General features: G+C 39.9%; 2 protein-coding genes across 2 annotated transcripts; both read left to right on the top strand.

Moving 5' to 3' along the window:
- The first annotated feature begins 1,274 nt into the window (after positions 1-1,274).
- LOC306704691 (calpain small subunit 1-like) lies at positions 1,275-8,717 on the top strand. The gene is made up of 11 exons (XM_079171164.1): positions 1,275-1,381; positions 2,410-2,466; positions 2,553-2,586; positions 2,680-2,772; positions 3,008-3,065; positions 3,556-3,620; positions 3,998-4,066; positions 4,549-4,627; positions 6,303-6,419; positions 7,033-7,091; positions 7,182-8,717. Exons 2-11 carry the CDS (start codon positions 2,420-2,422, stop codon positions 7,206-7,208), a joined length of 648 nt encoding a protein of 215 aa, XP_079027290.1. The 5' UTR covers positions 1,275-1,381; positions 2,410-2,419; the 3' UTR covers positions 7,209-8,717.
- Positions 8,718-9,395: 678 nt separating this feature from the next.
- Positions 9,396-12,538, top strand: LOC306705422 (uncharacterized protein). The gene is made up of 5 exons (XM_079172178.1): positions 9,396-9,464; positions 10,216-10,429; positions 10,706-11,122; positions 11,296-11,349; positions 11,435-12,538. The coding sequence occupies exons 2-5, from the start codon at positions 10,303-10,305 to the stop codon at positions 11,869-11,871; spliced, it is 1,035 nt and encodes a 344-aa protein (XP_079028304.1). The 5' UTR covers positions 9,396-9,464; positions 10,216-10,302; the 3' UTR covers positions 11,872-12,538.
- The last annotated feature ends 586 nt before the right edge of the window (positions 12,539-13,124 follow it).

The raw sequence follows: 13,124 nt of genomic DNA, 5'->3' as shown, positions 1-13,124 counted from the left end.
TGTGGGGCCAGGACAACATTTTTTTTTGCATTTGACAACATCATGTAACAATGTATATATTAATAAGTCCAGGGGTGCATAAAAATTGTAAACAGAAGGATTAATTCAATTCCACTTATTTGCAATGCATTTGTTATGACAACGCACTTCACATTATTATCCTGCGACTGCTGAGCCATTGTGCTTTCAGTTAACGATCATTGATAGTCATCTGTCGGTCTCCTTCGGTCCTTTCTGAAGGTCATAAAGATTACATTACAGATAGACAGATAGACAGTCAATAAGATTACTTAGGCCCCCAAACAACCAATAAACATTTGGATGTGCTTTATCTTGACTACCATACAAGTTTAAGAACATAAAAAAATGCTTTAACCAAGGTAACTAAAATATGTAAACCAGGCAGTAGCTAACTGTTCATACTAATGACAATCAGAATAATTTTGATTGGCTAAGTACGTGTACACATGTAAGGAATTTGACTAATATTGTTGCATTGCTCTCATGTACTTACACAGATATAAAAGCTAGGGACAAGGACAACAAAGATGAAAAGCCAAAGAACAGACAGAACTATTATGTTCACAAATATACAAAAAAACGTAAAAGAAATAAATACTGAATGGACATGGACTGAATGGTTTGTAGCCTACAGTATGTGCATGTCTGCATGTCATGACAGAGATAGATGATATGCAAGCTACATTATTAAAAAGGGTGCATTAAAAACAGTAACATTATGATCCATAATGGAAGTGGATGTGTTGGTATTACAGGGTCAGTGTACACCTGATTTAACGAGTGATGGTATGATCTTTAAACATTTGAGAATTTAACTTGTTTTAACATTATACTGATTTAACTACATACACACATCGGTTTGTGCTATATAACTCGTGTAAATGAATGCATCTATCGACTACTCATTACCAAAAATCGCGTATAACGCATTCATATTGACCGCAAAGGACTTCTTGGAACTGTGAGGTCTTTGTGAATCACGTGACTGTCAGGCACTTTGAACTTCCGTTGGTGGTCGGCTCTGCTCAGGAGTATAGACCTCGAATATTTAACTGAATATTTTTACTACAAGAAGCTCATATAATGCACTCAGCAAGACAGCAATGCCGACAATTGCGCAAGTCTGCTTAGGCCTGACTCATCTCATTCAAGTGTTTCGCGTCAAATCGAGCCAATCGTTTCCTGTACTGAAACCCGAAGCAAAGACGGAAACGACTGTGAGACATTATCTCGCATCCCAGTTACTCTCTGTAGTGTCATTTGGGGCGTGTTGACGGACCATCCTGCAAGCGGAGTTTGAAGTAACTCACGAACTCAGCTAGTTATCCTGCTCAACTCGACAGAGTGTTGTCGCCTCACGGTAACGTTTAATATAAACGTCAAGTTTTAGATGACCAAAGTATTGTTTACCTTAAAAGATAACAATATAGGATTATATATGTGATAATGACGGCAATTCCAAGTTGTATGACCGATGGTTAGCTTGATGTTAGCTTAGCTACAACATAAGTTAGCTAGCTCGCGGTCGCATATTTATAGTCTACCGTCAGTACATTCCATTTTAAATCCACACTGTTAGGAAGAGGCTGCGCGGTGTCGACAATACTTCAATGGTTTTAGGCAGCCGTAATTTATTGGGTAAATAACAGAAGATAACCTGACATAATGCTGTTATTGGAGCGTAATGTTACGATATAATGTAACGTTAGAACACGTTAACTTGCCCAATTTTAGCAATAACGTTACGTTGACCCTGAAGTGGGACATTTAGTTACCCTGTAATGCAAGTTGTAAAGTTCAAAGAAACGTATGATTCATCGAGATAACCTTTTAAAACGGATCTGCTTTTCGCAACCTGGGTGCGGCATTACATAGCAGGAAAACATTTTAAGGGGGGTGTGCCACTAATTCCCAAATCGAGGAAAACACAAGACATGGATAACAAGCTCAACCAGTGCTGCGCTAAACCCGTGCATTTTTGTAGTGGGTGACATTCACATTGAATTGCCTGTGTTTGTTTGTTATATGTGAACCATTTACTAATGCTTTGTGAGCCTAATTAATAGTATGTGCATTGTTATATTCTCACTAAAAACTAAATTCAGGTTTTGCTTGGGATTCCTGAGCTACAGACCTCTCCACAGCACCAGACAGGAGAATCCTCAGCACGTTGTAATTTAGCCTAGCTCTAGTAAATTGCTATAGTAACATTTTACCTGTATTACTCTAACCACAAGTGATCGCTGCTGCCATTCATTTCTAATTATTTTTATTCTACTTAAATGCCATAAGATACATGTAAAAAAAAAACATGATCCTGTGGTGCTGAAGTCATGAATCTGTGGTGTAAATCTTTCCCCTAATTCTTGTTGCATTTTGCCTTCACAGTTAAAGGAAGATGTTTCTTGTGAAGTCCCTTCTCAGTGGCGTCATCGATGTTGTCAGGTGAGAATCTACATCTTCCCTGTCCAAGCCAAAAATATATGTGATTTGTGACTTAACCTCTCTCTTTATTTTTAATCCTTTCTTAGTAACAACATCGACCAGTTTGTTCCTTCTGACCCTGTGAGTGATTTGACATTACATTACCAGCTCGGTTTGGTCATCGCTGTCATTCTAACTCCGGATTGTAATGATTGCTGTGACTCTCTCCCGCAGCCTCCACCACGCAGGCCAGTTGTATATGCTGAGCAGCATGAGAGCGATGAGGAGAAACAGTTCCGCAGGGTCTTCCAGCAGCTCGCTGGAGAGGTGAGTGCTATATCTACATGTACCTCTCTTTGAAGCGCTGTTGATTTCTGCAGTAATCGCACAATCTATATAGATATTCAATTTCGTTAATCCTAGAAAATCAAAGTCTAAAGGGTATTTTAACTGTTCAAATAACATTTTTACAGCATTCATTTTGTTACACCATACAGTTGAGAATCTGTACTGGTTTCTGCTGACTTTGTAATGTTCACACTGTAAAATATTTGTCCTATAGGACATGGAAGTGAGCCCGAAAGAGCTGATGGATATCCTCAACAAAATCATTGCAAAGCGTAAGACGTATACCATAATTAGAGTCTAAAGGCCTTCAAACACCGGGGGCGTGATGAATATACGACACGGAAATGCAGAATACTCGCCTGGAAATATTTTTTGTCTAAGGCTTTTATTGTGAAAGTTTGTCTCTGGCTTTTATTGTGTAAGGTAAGAAAAGAGCAAAAGTTAGAAAAACCCGCCTTGTATCGGAAAAAAATGACGTTGCTTTTCCTCCGTGTAATAATCGTGTTTTATGTCAAAGTATTCCCAACAAAAACAACAGTTTAAAAACATGTATATTGACGCGCAAACTAATTTCACAAAAAATATCCCCCCCCCTGTGTTCAAAGGCCTTATCTCTTATACATCCCTGCATGTAGTTCTTGTAGTTCTGTGTGGTCTACCACACTCTGTATTGGTTTAGTCCTTTGTAATATTTATACACATTTTCATGTGCCTTTTGAAAAGAGGCGTACAACATGGTAACATTGGTTTCTTGCATTTCAGGTGGAGACCTGCAGACGGATGGTTTCAGCATTGAGTCTTGTAGGAGCATGGTGGCAGTCATGGATGTATCCTTTCTATCATTACTGGGCTTTATGTGTCGTGTGATCCAGTATGAAGCCAACTGTAAAAATACACACACAACAGGCTATAAAAAGGGATGAGTTGGCTCACCGGACTCTGTCCCACCCACAGCTCAATGAAACACTGTGGACTATTACAGCCACGATTTGGACATCGGGGAAACTATCAAAGGAGCTCCGACTAAGTCAGGGGAAAAAAAGTTGACACTCATTCCCTAATGGGAATTCTTTACCACACGAATGAGGAAGTCGCGTAAAATCACGCCTTGGGCAAATACAACGTGTCCACATGTAAGTCTACTGTTTGTTTAAGATGGAGCCAAAGAAGACAATGTTGTCTGTTGTCCTTAATGCGGTTACAGAGTGACAGCACTGGAAGACTCGGCTTTCATGAATTCAAACAGCTCTGGAACAATATAAAGAAATGGCAGGTGAGTACAGAGCGCCCATTTCATTTGTCCCTTACATCTGTTTTCTGAATGTACAGTGTGCCACACTTATTTGATTAACTGCCATGTTTTACACAGACATAAATCGGTATACTGTGTTTTACTGAAGGACACATTATTAATGTGGAACAGATTGTTTAATTTCCTGTCGAATGAATCGTAGTTATAACCTGTTTTATCAGTGATGTGACACATTAGTGGTGCAACGTATCACAAAACTCACGGTTCGGATCACGGTTTTTGAGTCACGGTTTTGGATCAACAAAGAAAAGGGGAGGAGTCAAATATAACTTTGCTTTCCATTTATCAATGAAACCATTCCATTTATCAATGGTACACCCATATTGACAGGTTGTTAGAAAGAAATATATTTATTCTTTTTTCCTTTCTAGGTTGGGACTCTGCTTACCATGACATTTTCTTGGCATAAATGCTTTAATTGCGTTTTTATTGTTATTGTTTAGGGAGTGTACAAATGCCATGACGCAGATGGCTCCGGTCTCATCGGTGCAGATGAGCTGCCCAAGGCGTTCAGAGCCGCGGGTGAGTTTTATTTATTTTGTTTTATGTTGAAATGTTCGCACATCTGCTGAAAGGATGCAGTCAAAATGAAACTTTTTTTCATGCCAGTAATACAGTTCTGTACAATTGCCAAGACACAACAAATAAGCACATTTTCTGCTTTACACTAAGTTTAAAAATTCTAAAACACACTTTTTGCAAATATCTACAGTTATCTACGTTCGACTTATCATTCAAAACTAAAAGCCTGTGTGTGTCGTAGGCTAAACACTGCCGTTGAAATAATACTCTATTATAAATCACCTTTACCCAGAATGCTCCTGTGAAAACACCTGTAACCAATGAGATCACTTAGAAATCAGGATTCAGGTTTGCTCTTTGGTGTGAACAACGATGTAGAGCAGGGGTCTCAAACTCAAGGCCCGCGGGCCGAATCTGGCCCGCCACGTCATTTTATGTGGCCCATGAATCCGCCAGCAAAAAAATAAATAATAATAATTAAAAGTTAGACTTGATAATAAAAATATCCCCATAGTCGAAATTATGAGATAGAAAGTCGAAGTTATGAGATACTTAAACACACAGTCACAGAAGCAGCTCTTTGGCTGGTTTCTCTACATTTGACATATAAATGTATTGTGAGTACATTGAAGACTTAGCTTTACAACACATGAAATACTTCACGTGGGATTGTGCAAACGCACCCTTGAAAGGATTTTAAGCATTGAACAAAGTTATTGTAATAACTAGTTTGATATTTGTCTTTGCTGTTTTCTTTAAAAGTTTGATATTTGATAGAGTAATGTGGGTTTCTTAACCCTAAATTAAAAGGATTTAAGTTATAATAACAGAAATGTGCTTAAATATATTGTGGCCCAGAGTGAAGATGCGTTTGAGACCCCTGCTGTAGAGTTAGGACTGTAATTGCAACATGATGTATTCAGTTTACAGTACAATATAGTAATACGACGTATTACTATGACTTTAACTGATGATGACATGAACGTATTAAATATGTTCATGTCATCCTCACTTAAAGTCATTGTGTCTGATACTATTATGAGTATACGAGTATTGAAACATTGCATTTCTGTCATAGTCTATATTTACAGCATGCTACAAATGCAAATGATATGTTTTTTTATACTCAAAACATCAGTGTGCAGTCGGCAGGTGGAGAGAGCTGTTGACTTGGTGTTTGTGTGAAATTGTGATGCAAAAATATTAAAAAAAAAAAGTTGATACAGTTTTGAACCAAGATATTTGTGTTTGTTTTTAGTTTTAGTGTGTAGAGCTTCGAGAAAGAGGGCCCTAGTTTCATAAAGTATTATGCAAAAACCTGTAAGAGCCACAGGTAAAGCAAGGGTTTTGGGTGGAGCCAGAACTTACAACAGGGCTGTTAAATTACAGTCTGTGCGTGTTTGAACAAAAAAGAATGCATTTGTTTGGAAAGTGGTTTCATAAGACAGAAGCCTACATAGAAATAAGATCAATTAACCATTATTCATTGAAAACAGGTTGGATTTGGCTTCGCCTCTGCTGGCATTAATGTTCTCATCTTGTCAAGGCGTGTGAACACAAGCTACATAGACACGCCTGTTTCTGAACTGTGTTGAATGCCTCGTCTTTGAGCTGCTGTTAATGATTTGAATATCACACCAGTGTTTTGTATAGATTTATGTTATCTCTTCCCCAGGCTTCCCCCTCAACGACCAGCTGTTCAACATGATAATCCGCAGATACAGCGATGAAGGCGGCAACATGGATTTTGACAACTACATTGGCTGCCTTGTGAGGCTGGATGCCATGTGCCGTAAGTTTGAAAGTCCAGTGCTGAAATAAATGCATTACATGTATTGGTTTAACAGCTGTGTGATAAGAGTGATTGACCCATTAACTGAAGCTGTAGGCTTAAGATAAGATAGAACTTTATTGATTCCCAAGGATATTTCATGAAAATATTACAACAGAAAAATAGCAAAAAACAATCGTGTGTGTGTGTGTGTGTGTGTGTGTGTGTGTGTGTGTGTGTGTGTGTGTGTGTGTGTGTGTGTGTGTGTGTGTGTGTGTGTGTGTGTGTGTGTGTGTGTGTGTGTGTGTGTGTGTGTGTGTGTGTGTGTGAACAATAGAAAAACATTTATTCAGTTTAAAACACCATTGCTAAATAGATTACAATAGCAATAGCAGTAAGGTAAATAAAGTTTTAAAAAAATCAACTTAAATAGAAAAAGTCAAATACAAGAGTAAAAATACAAAGCGTATGAGAAGTGACGCTTACACCAATGCTGAAATGGAAAAATATTAAGAGAGATATTGAAAAAGTAGTAGAAAGTTATATTCTACTTCACATGAACTTCAAATATTACACAAGTTGTGGTTATTGTTATTATTGTATAAGTTTGATGATAACATCTGTTCTGATTCAGGTGCCTTCAAAACCCTGGATAAGGGTAACAATGGGACTATCAAAGTTAATGTTCAGGAGGTAAGCAGATGTCAGCTAATTCAAGTCTCAGTGCGGTTTGACTGTGATTCAGAGTTCTGAAGTCATCCTCTTCTCTTTGTGTCTTTTCAGTGGCTTCAGCTGACTATGTACTCTTGAGTCCAGACAACGTCGTCGTCTCTCCAGCTTGGAACCACTTTGTTTGTTATCACAATATATTTTCTCAACCATCCCTACAACTCTGTTATTCAGCAAATCCATTGTGTGTGTGCAGGCTTCTTTTTTAAATTCAATGCAGGTGTAGTGTTCCATTAGACTTGCGAGACAAAAATTACTGTATTGGCAACCCAGAAAAGCACAATCCTGCACTCACAATGGTACCCATCATGGGCATAAAGACGACAGGATGCTGAACTGGTGTCATTTGGTGCGCTTGTTTGACATTTCCTTTTTATCTTTCTCGTGCCTGAGAGGAGGCAGGCCAACATCGAGATGTTTTATACGCAGTGACATTTTTGAAAACCTTGATGTGAAAGCAGGAAGCGGCTGGTCTCACAAAGATTGTATGTTAAGAGGGATCTGTGGAGGTAGGCCAATCATAGTTTTGCTCTGATACTGTTAAACCACCTAAATGTGGACATTGGACAAAAATGTGGAGTTTTCTGCTAGTGAACAGAAGTTAACAATGCGAAGCTGTAGCTTGGTTAACCATGTTTTTGTTTGCCGTTTGAACGGCCACTCACACAGTTGTTTCCACTTCTGTTGCCTAATTATATCCTTCTCAGAACTATGGGGGCGTGTACAGATGATTGAGTGACATCTCCATGTCTGCAGTTATTTTTTCCGTTACACCTTTAGCGTTCGTATTAGCACAGGGAGTTAAGTGGCCATGCAAATTCTCAGAAAAGCTCCATCCAACTTCAACCTGAGCAGAGTGACTGTAACTGGAAAAACCTGTGAGGATGTGCAGGGGGAGAGAGTTAATGTACCCAAACAGCAAATCAGTCTGTTTAAAGGCTCAGCACCCAGCATGTTTTCAGGTGTTATAGCTGAGTAGCCCTCTACCTCATATTCATTATCCTTGTGAAACCAGCCCCAAGCCTCACTGACTAGAGATTCTTGTTCACCAAAACAACAATGCCAGCTTGCCATTTTTTTTTTTTTTAAAGAAAACTAAGGTAGATGTGTGAATGATAGTGCATTTGCACCGTAGCCTATTGCAAGCAGATCATGGTTTAATGATTTGTATCAGTTGCACTGTCACTGTATATGCATAGCGGTGAGGATCGCCAGTGCGTTCTCCTTATACTGATATACATTAACATCCCAAGAGGCATTGCTTTGTTTGGGCATGCTAATGCCATTTTAATGCTGGTAATGCAACTTGGCCATAGCACCCTCTATGTTTCGGCTCACCGACCACTTTACTTATCGCCGTGCACTTGTTCAAAATGCCTGCACCGGATAATGCCAGCACAATGTGTAAATTGATAATATATATATATAACCTGTGTATGCCACTAATGCATGCAGCCAAAAGTAGAGATGGCATTATTAAGTGTTCTTAACTATGTAGTTATAGCCACAGCCATTAAACTTTTACTGAAAAATGCTTGGGGAAATAAATACCTGTGCCATATTTGAAATAAAAAGGGTATGTTAAATGTGTCCACTTGATTCACTACGAACAGTTGTTGCAGGCTACTTTTAGTCATTGGCCAATGACTAATGGAATCCCCTTTAGGCTGAACTGGGATCTGTTTCTGGACCCTTCAGATTGACGATGGCTATTCAATTTAAAATAGAACCCAAGCCAATATATTTTCCTTTGGTCAAATAAGGAGTTCTAGCCAAGATTTTGCAAATAAATGCATCCATTCAACCTTGATGTTTATGTATACAACCAAATCATGGCTAAATTCATAGATACTTATATATACTACATTATATTGAATGTTCCTATCGCATAAATTGCTGTCACAGAGCTACACATTTGCCCCGCGCGCGTGTGTGGTTTTGTGTGCTTGTTGTTGAATCAAGTTAGCCTATGATACCAAAGAATGCGCGTGCTCCTTCAAAATAAAAGCACATTTTTACAACGGGGAAAGTATAGAAATAACACGAAGCAACGTAATCAGCGAAATCACAAGATGAATCATGGTTATCGTTTTACGTTACATGTGGAAGCAATACTTAAAGGCCCTGTACTATAGCTATACTAATGTCGTTATGTCCGTCAATAATTATTTAGCCAGCTGCTTTAACTTAGTTAGCTAACGCAAGCCAACGAACGTTAACCGGACATCTTTTGTGTAGCGTTAGCTTCGTGCTGGCTAGCTTGACAGTAGCTATCTTGTCGATAAGGAAGTTTATCATTACGTTTCTGGACCAAATCCCAACTTCTTAGACTTGGGGGTATGTTCACCATCTCATTAACTATTTGTTGCCGTTATGGTATTCCTCGTGAAGTGAGGTTACGTGAACCAAGTGCTTTATTAGCCATTTCTGACTAAAGTAGCGTTAGCTAACGTTGTCTTGCTGCAAAGAGAGCTAACAGCTAACCTAGTGTGTGCTGTTGTGTAACATTAGACCAAAGCTAGTGGACTCAATGCACGTTACACCATATGAGGAAATTAAATAGCGTTTACTCGTAATAATACAAGTGCAACGTGGTTTTCGAGGTATAGTTAATTTGAGTATAACTACGAGTGGGCTCTAGATATAGCTAACTAGCCAAACAGGCTGTCGCGTGTGTAAAGCGACTATAGCTTCGTCCATTGTCCACTCACTCTCACGGCTAGCACTGACATTGTTATCACCACGCTAAACCTGCTCCATGTCCCTGCTTTACGGTATGAGAACAGTTAGACCTATGCATGTTACTATGTTACAGTTAAAATGTTGACAATATTCATTCATTATTTATTCAGCCATCACATTCAACTAACCAGGCTAACGTTATTCCTGCTCCTCACGGTCATTGCCCAGCTGTTGAGCCTGAATGAGTGCTATCACTGCTTTAATACTAACGTTACCTTACCTTTCGTCAAGTCAACCTTTTGTGTCTAGCCTTCAATCTCAGTCTCAAATATGAATTGATACAGCAGTGACACACGTGAGTAGATTCATCATTAACGCCCCAATGCTCTTTTAACTTTGTTGTTAGCACAACACCGGCTGACAGACAGCTGGAGAAGCTGAAGCTCAGCAGAGACTACAAAGTAGCTGGAAACCAATTGACTCTTTGGGGAGGATGTCTTCACCAGTATACTACAACCAAGACAGTATTACTCGCTTCAAGAAAAGAAAAGCTCGCTTCTCTTTCAGTGAAGTCCACATACTGTTGGATGAAGTGAGGAAGCATCGGATGGTTGTTGTGGGTATGTGATTTGAAGTGCTGATCCCATCAGAGTGAAGATGATTGCACTTTAGGATTTGTGCCTGGGTACCCAGGAAGTGAGTGATTGCACAGTAGCTAGTTATCAAAAATCTGAAATAAATAAAGCTAGCACAGGAAATAATATGGTTTTGGCATGCACAAGTATAATAGACAGTAATACATCTGTGAATATTATTAAATGTTGAATGTGGTCTGATCACTGACAAAAAGGCATTGAAAAATAAGTGCTTAAGGACATTTTGTCGTCCCCCCAAAGGCAAATTCAATCGTGGTGTGCAAACAGATGTGAAGAAGCGCACGTGGGCAGAGATCACCGCACGTGTCAATGAGATCGGGGAGTGCCAACGGGAGGTCATCGAGGTCATCAAGAAATGGTCTGATCTGAAGTGTGACACCAAGCGGAAAGTGGCTGCCATGCGGTCAGGGACGGTGCCCAACAGGGGCCTCAACTCTCGTCTCTCCCGAGACCTTAATCAGACTGAGAAAATAGTGCTGCAGATTCTGGAGATGGACCAGGAAGACCAGAGCTCGGCTGACTTTGGCCCGCTGGGAGATGATGATGATGTGCCAGATGAGGAAGAAGAAATGGATGAGGAGGATATGATTGGAATGCAGAGTTCTCCTAATGGTGCGTTGGATGTGGCTATGCCCCCAGCAACTTCTTACAGCACAAGTAAGTGCCCAAAACGTCTTAATCCCAGTCTGAACATCAGTGAAGTTCAAATTTCTACATAACACACATTAAATAATAATAAACAAATCATTGTCCCCCTTCTCAAAAATGGCTCACATTTTGCCCTTTTATGTTTTTGTTTTAAACAATTTGAAATGCTTTGAATGTTGCAGGGGACACTTCACAATCTGCCTTTGATGTGCAGTACGAGGTACCTGCAACAGAAGGTGAGTTTTCAAGATTCAGAAGAATTTTCGCAACATGTTTGAGTCATAAGAAAACACTGATGTGCCTTTTTTTCTTTGATTCAAGATGCTGAAGCCGCATTTGGAGACTCAGACGATGACCAAAGGGATGACGCGCCTCCTTCCACCCAGACTGCAAAACCAACAGAGGATCACCAAGGAAACAACGGCATCCAGAAACAAGGACAGCCACAGACGTCCTCCGCGCCGTCGACAGCCGCGCTTCCGACGCCGGGTCAGCCCTCGCAGAGCACTAGGGACAGCATTCTACACAGTGCATCGCTGAGCCTTCAAGAACAGCACGCCACCAACATCCTGTTGGAGACGGTTTCGCGCTCCCTGGAGCTTCTGTCTGAGTCGGTGCAGCAGCTGGCGGAGACCCAGCAGGAGTTTGTGCGTGAGTCGCTGCAGCTCCAGCGGGAGACGGTGCAGGTTCTCAGAGACTTCACGGGCGGAGCCATCGCACTCATGCACGACAAACTGAACGGGCGGCCGGCGTTATAGCGTCAGACGGAGATGCCCAGTTGTACCACTGACTGCATACATGGCCCTCAGGTGCAGGAACCTTTAACTTCCGGACTCCACCGCTGGTTACTGTACTTTTTGATAGGAACCAACAGATTTTCTGTTGTTCTATTTTAAAACTGTATTCGTAGAAACGTTGCATCGATGGATGTACTGTCTGTGAGCTTACAGGAAAATGGGTTGAGAAAGTTATGTTAGCCATGAGGAAAGAACATGTGGCGGTTTTGCTGTTTTTTGCTACTGAAAGTGAGTCTCCTACCACTTACGCTGTAAAGTTTTTTTTTTTTTTAAATTAAGCATAGACCACATTTATAGCCTTTCCATTCGTTTAACGTTGACATGCAAAGACTGAATCTTTGATTTTGAAAAAGTCTGGTCAAATCCGTTGGTATGTCCTGGTATAAGTTGTAGTTGCATCAGTGTCTGGAGATTATCACATGTACTGTAATGGTGAGTGGATTTCTGCACCTGGCCATTATATGGTCTATTTGTCTGAAAGCTAAACACGGTAATATGATATTTTTGAAAATACCTGTAACTGAATAAGTTGTGTTTTTTTTGTTTTTTACATTGGAAACATGAACACTTGAATATGAACGTTTCAATCATTTCTTTTGAATATGAAATAAACCCCTCATGTATTTAAACAGAACAGATGTAACTTCACTAGCTGTGATTCTACAAAGTGCTCTAGTGGACACTCAGAAATCCAGTGATCAGAATGTGCAAGTCCATATGGATCTTTCTCATCTAGTGAAAATATGAAGTGCTTCATTCTCTGATTATGCAGTAGACTGTTAGAAACCCCAAAGCAGCAGTAATGGTTTTAAAAAAAGTGTTTTTCCGTTGTCAACAAATCCTATGAAAAGACCAAATCCAACAATGAATCGATCCTAACGAGTATTACCTGTGTATCCAGATATTGATGCGCAATGTCCTCCTGTTTGAGTAACCCACAGTGCCCAGCTGATTTAGGAAATTACTAACCTTTTTTTAAAATGAAAATATATGTGTGTAATCCATTTTAAAGATACATCTGGTACATCTGAAGTAGGAGGGATATTTCCAATATGAACAAAGTAGAATGACACTAGACCATAGATCGCAGACTTGTCCTTTGAGCACAGTCTTTCAGGAAGTATAAAGTATGAATCTTTGGTTGTCCTTTACTGAAACACATCTTGACACTGATGTCTGATGGAGACAAAGGTCCAACAGCCACAGACGTCCAG

Source organism: Pholis gunnellus (assembly GCF_910591455.1).
Source record: "Pholis gunnellus genome assembly, chromosome: 13".
Classification (NCBI taxonomy): domain Eukaryota; kingdom Metazoa; phylum Chordata; class Actinopteri; order Perciformes; family Pholidae; genus Pholis; species Pholis gunnellus.
This window is presented reverse-complemented; position numbering and strand designations above follow the sequence as displayed.

Excerpts from the sequence above, each read along its gene's own strand:
- LOC306705422 (XM_079172178.1), top strand. The coding sequence starts at position 10,303 with ATGTCTTCACCAGTATACTACAACCAAGACAGTATTACTCGCTTCAAG. Across the intron at positions 11,123-11,295 it reads AGCAACTTCTTACAGCACAA|GGGACACTTCACAATCTGCC; the intron begins GTAAGTGCCCAA and ends TGAATGTTGCAG. Across the intron at positions 11,350-11,434 it reads CGAGGTACCTGCAACAGAAG|ATGCTGAAGCCGCATTTGGA; the intron begins GTGAGTTTTCAA and ends CTTTGATTCAAG.
- LOC306704691 (XM_079171164.1), top strand. The coding sequence starts at position 2,420 with ATGTTTCTTGTGAAGTCCCTTCTCAGTGGCGTCATCGATGTTGTCAG. Across the intron at positions 2,467-2,552 it reads GGCGTCATCGATGTTGTCAG|TAACAACATCGACCAGTTTG; the intron begins GTGAGAATCTAC and ends ATCCTTTCTTAG. Across the intron at positions 3,066-3,555 it reads CAACAAAATCATTGCAAAGC|GTGGAGACCTGCAGACGGAT; the intron begins GTAAGACGTATA and ends CTTGCATTTCAG.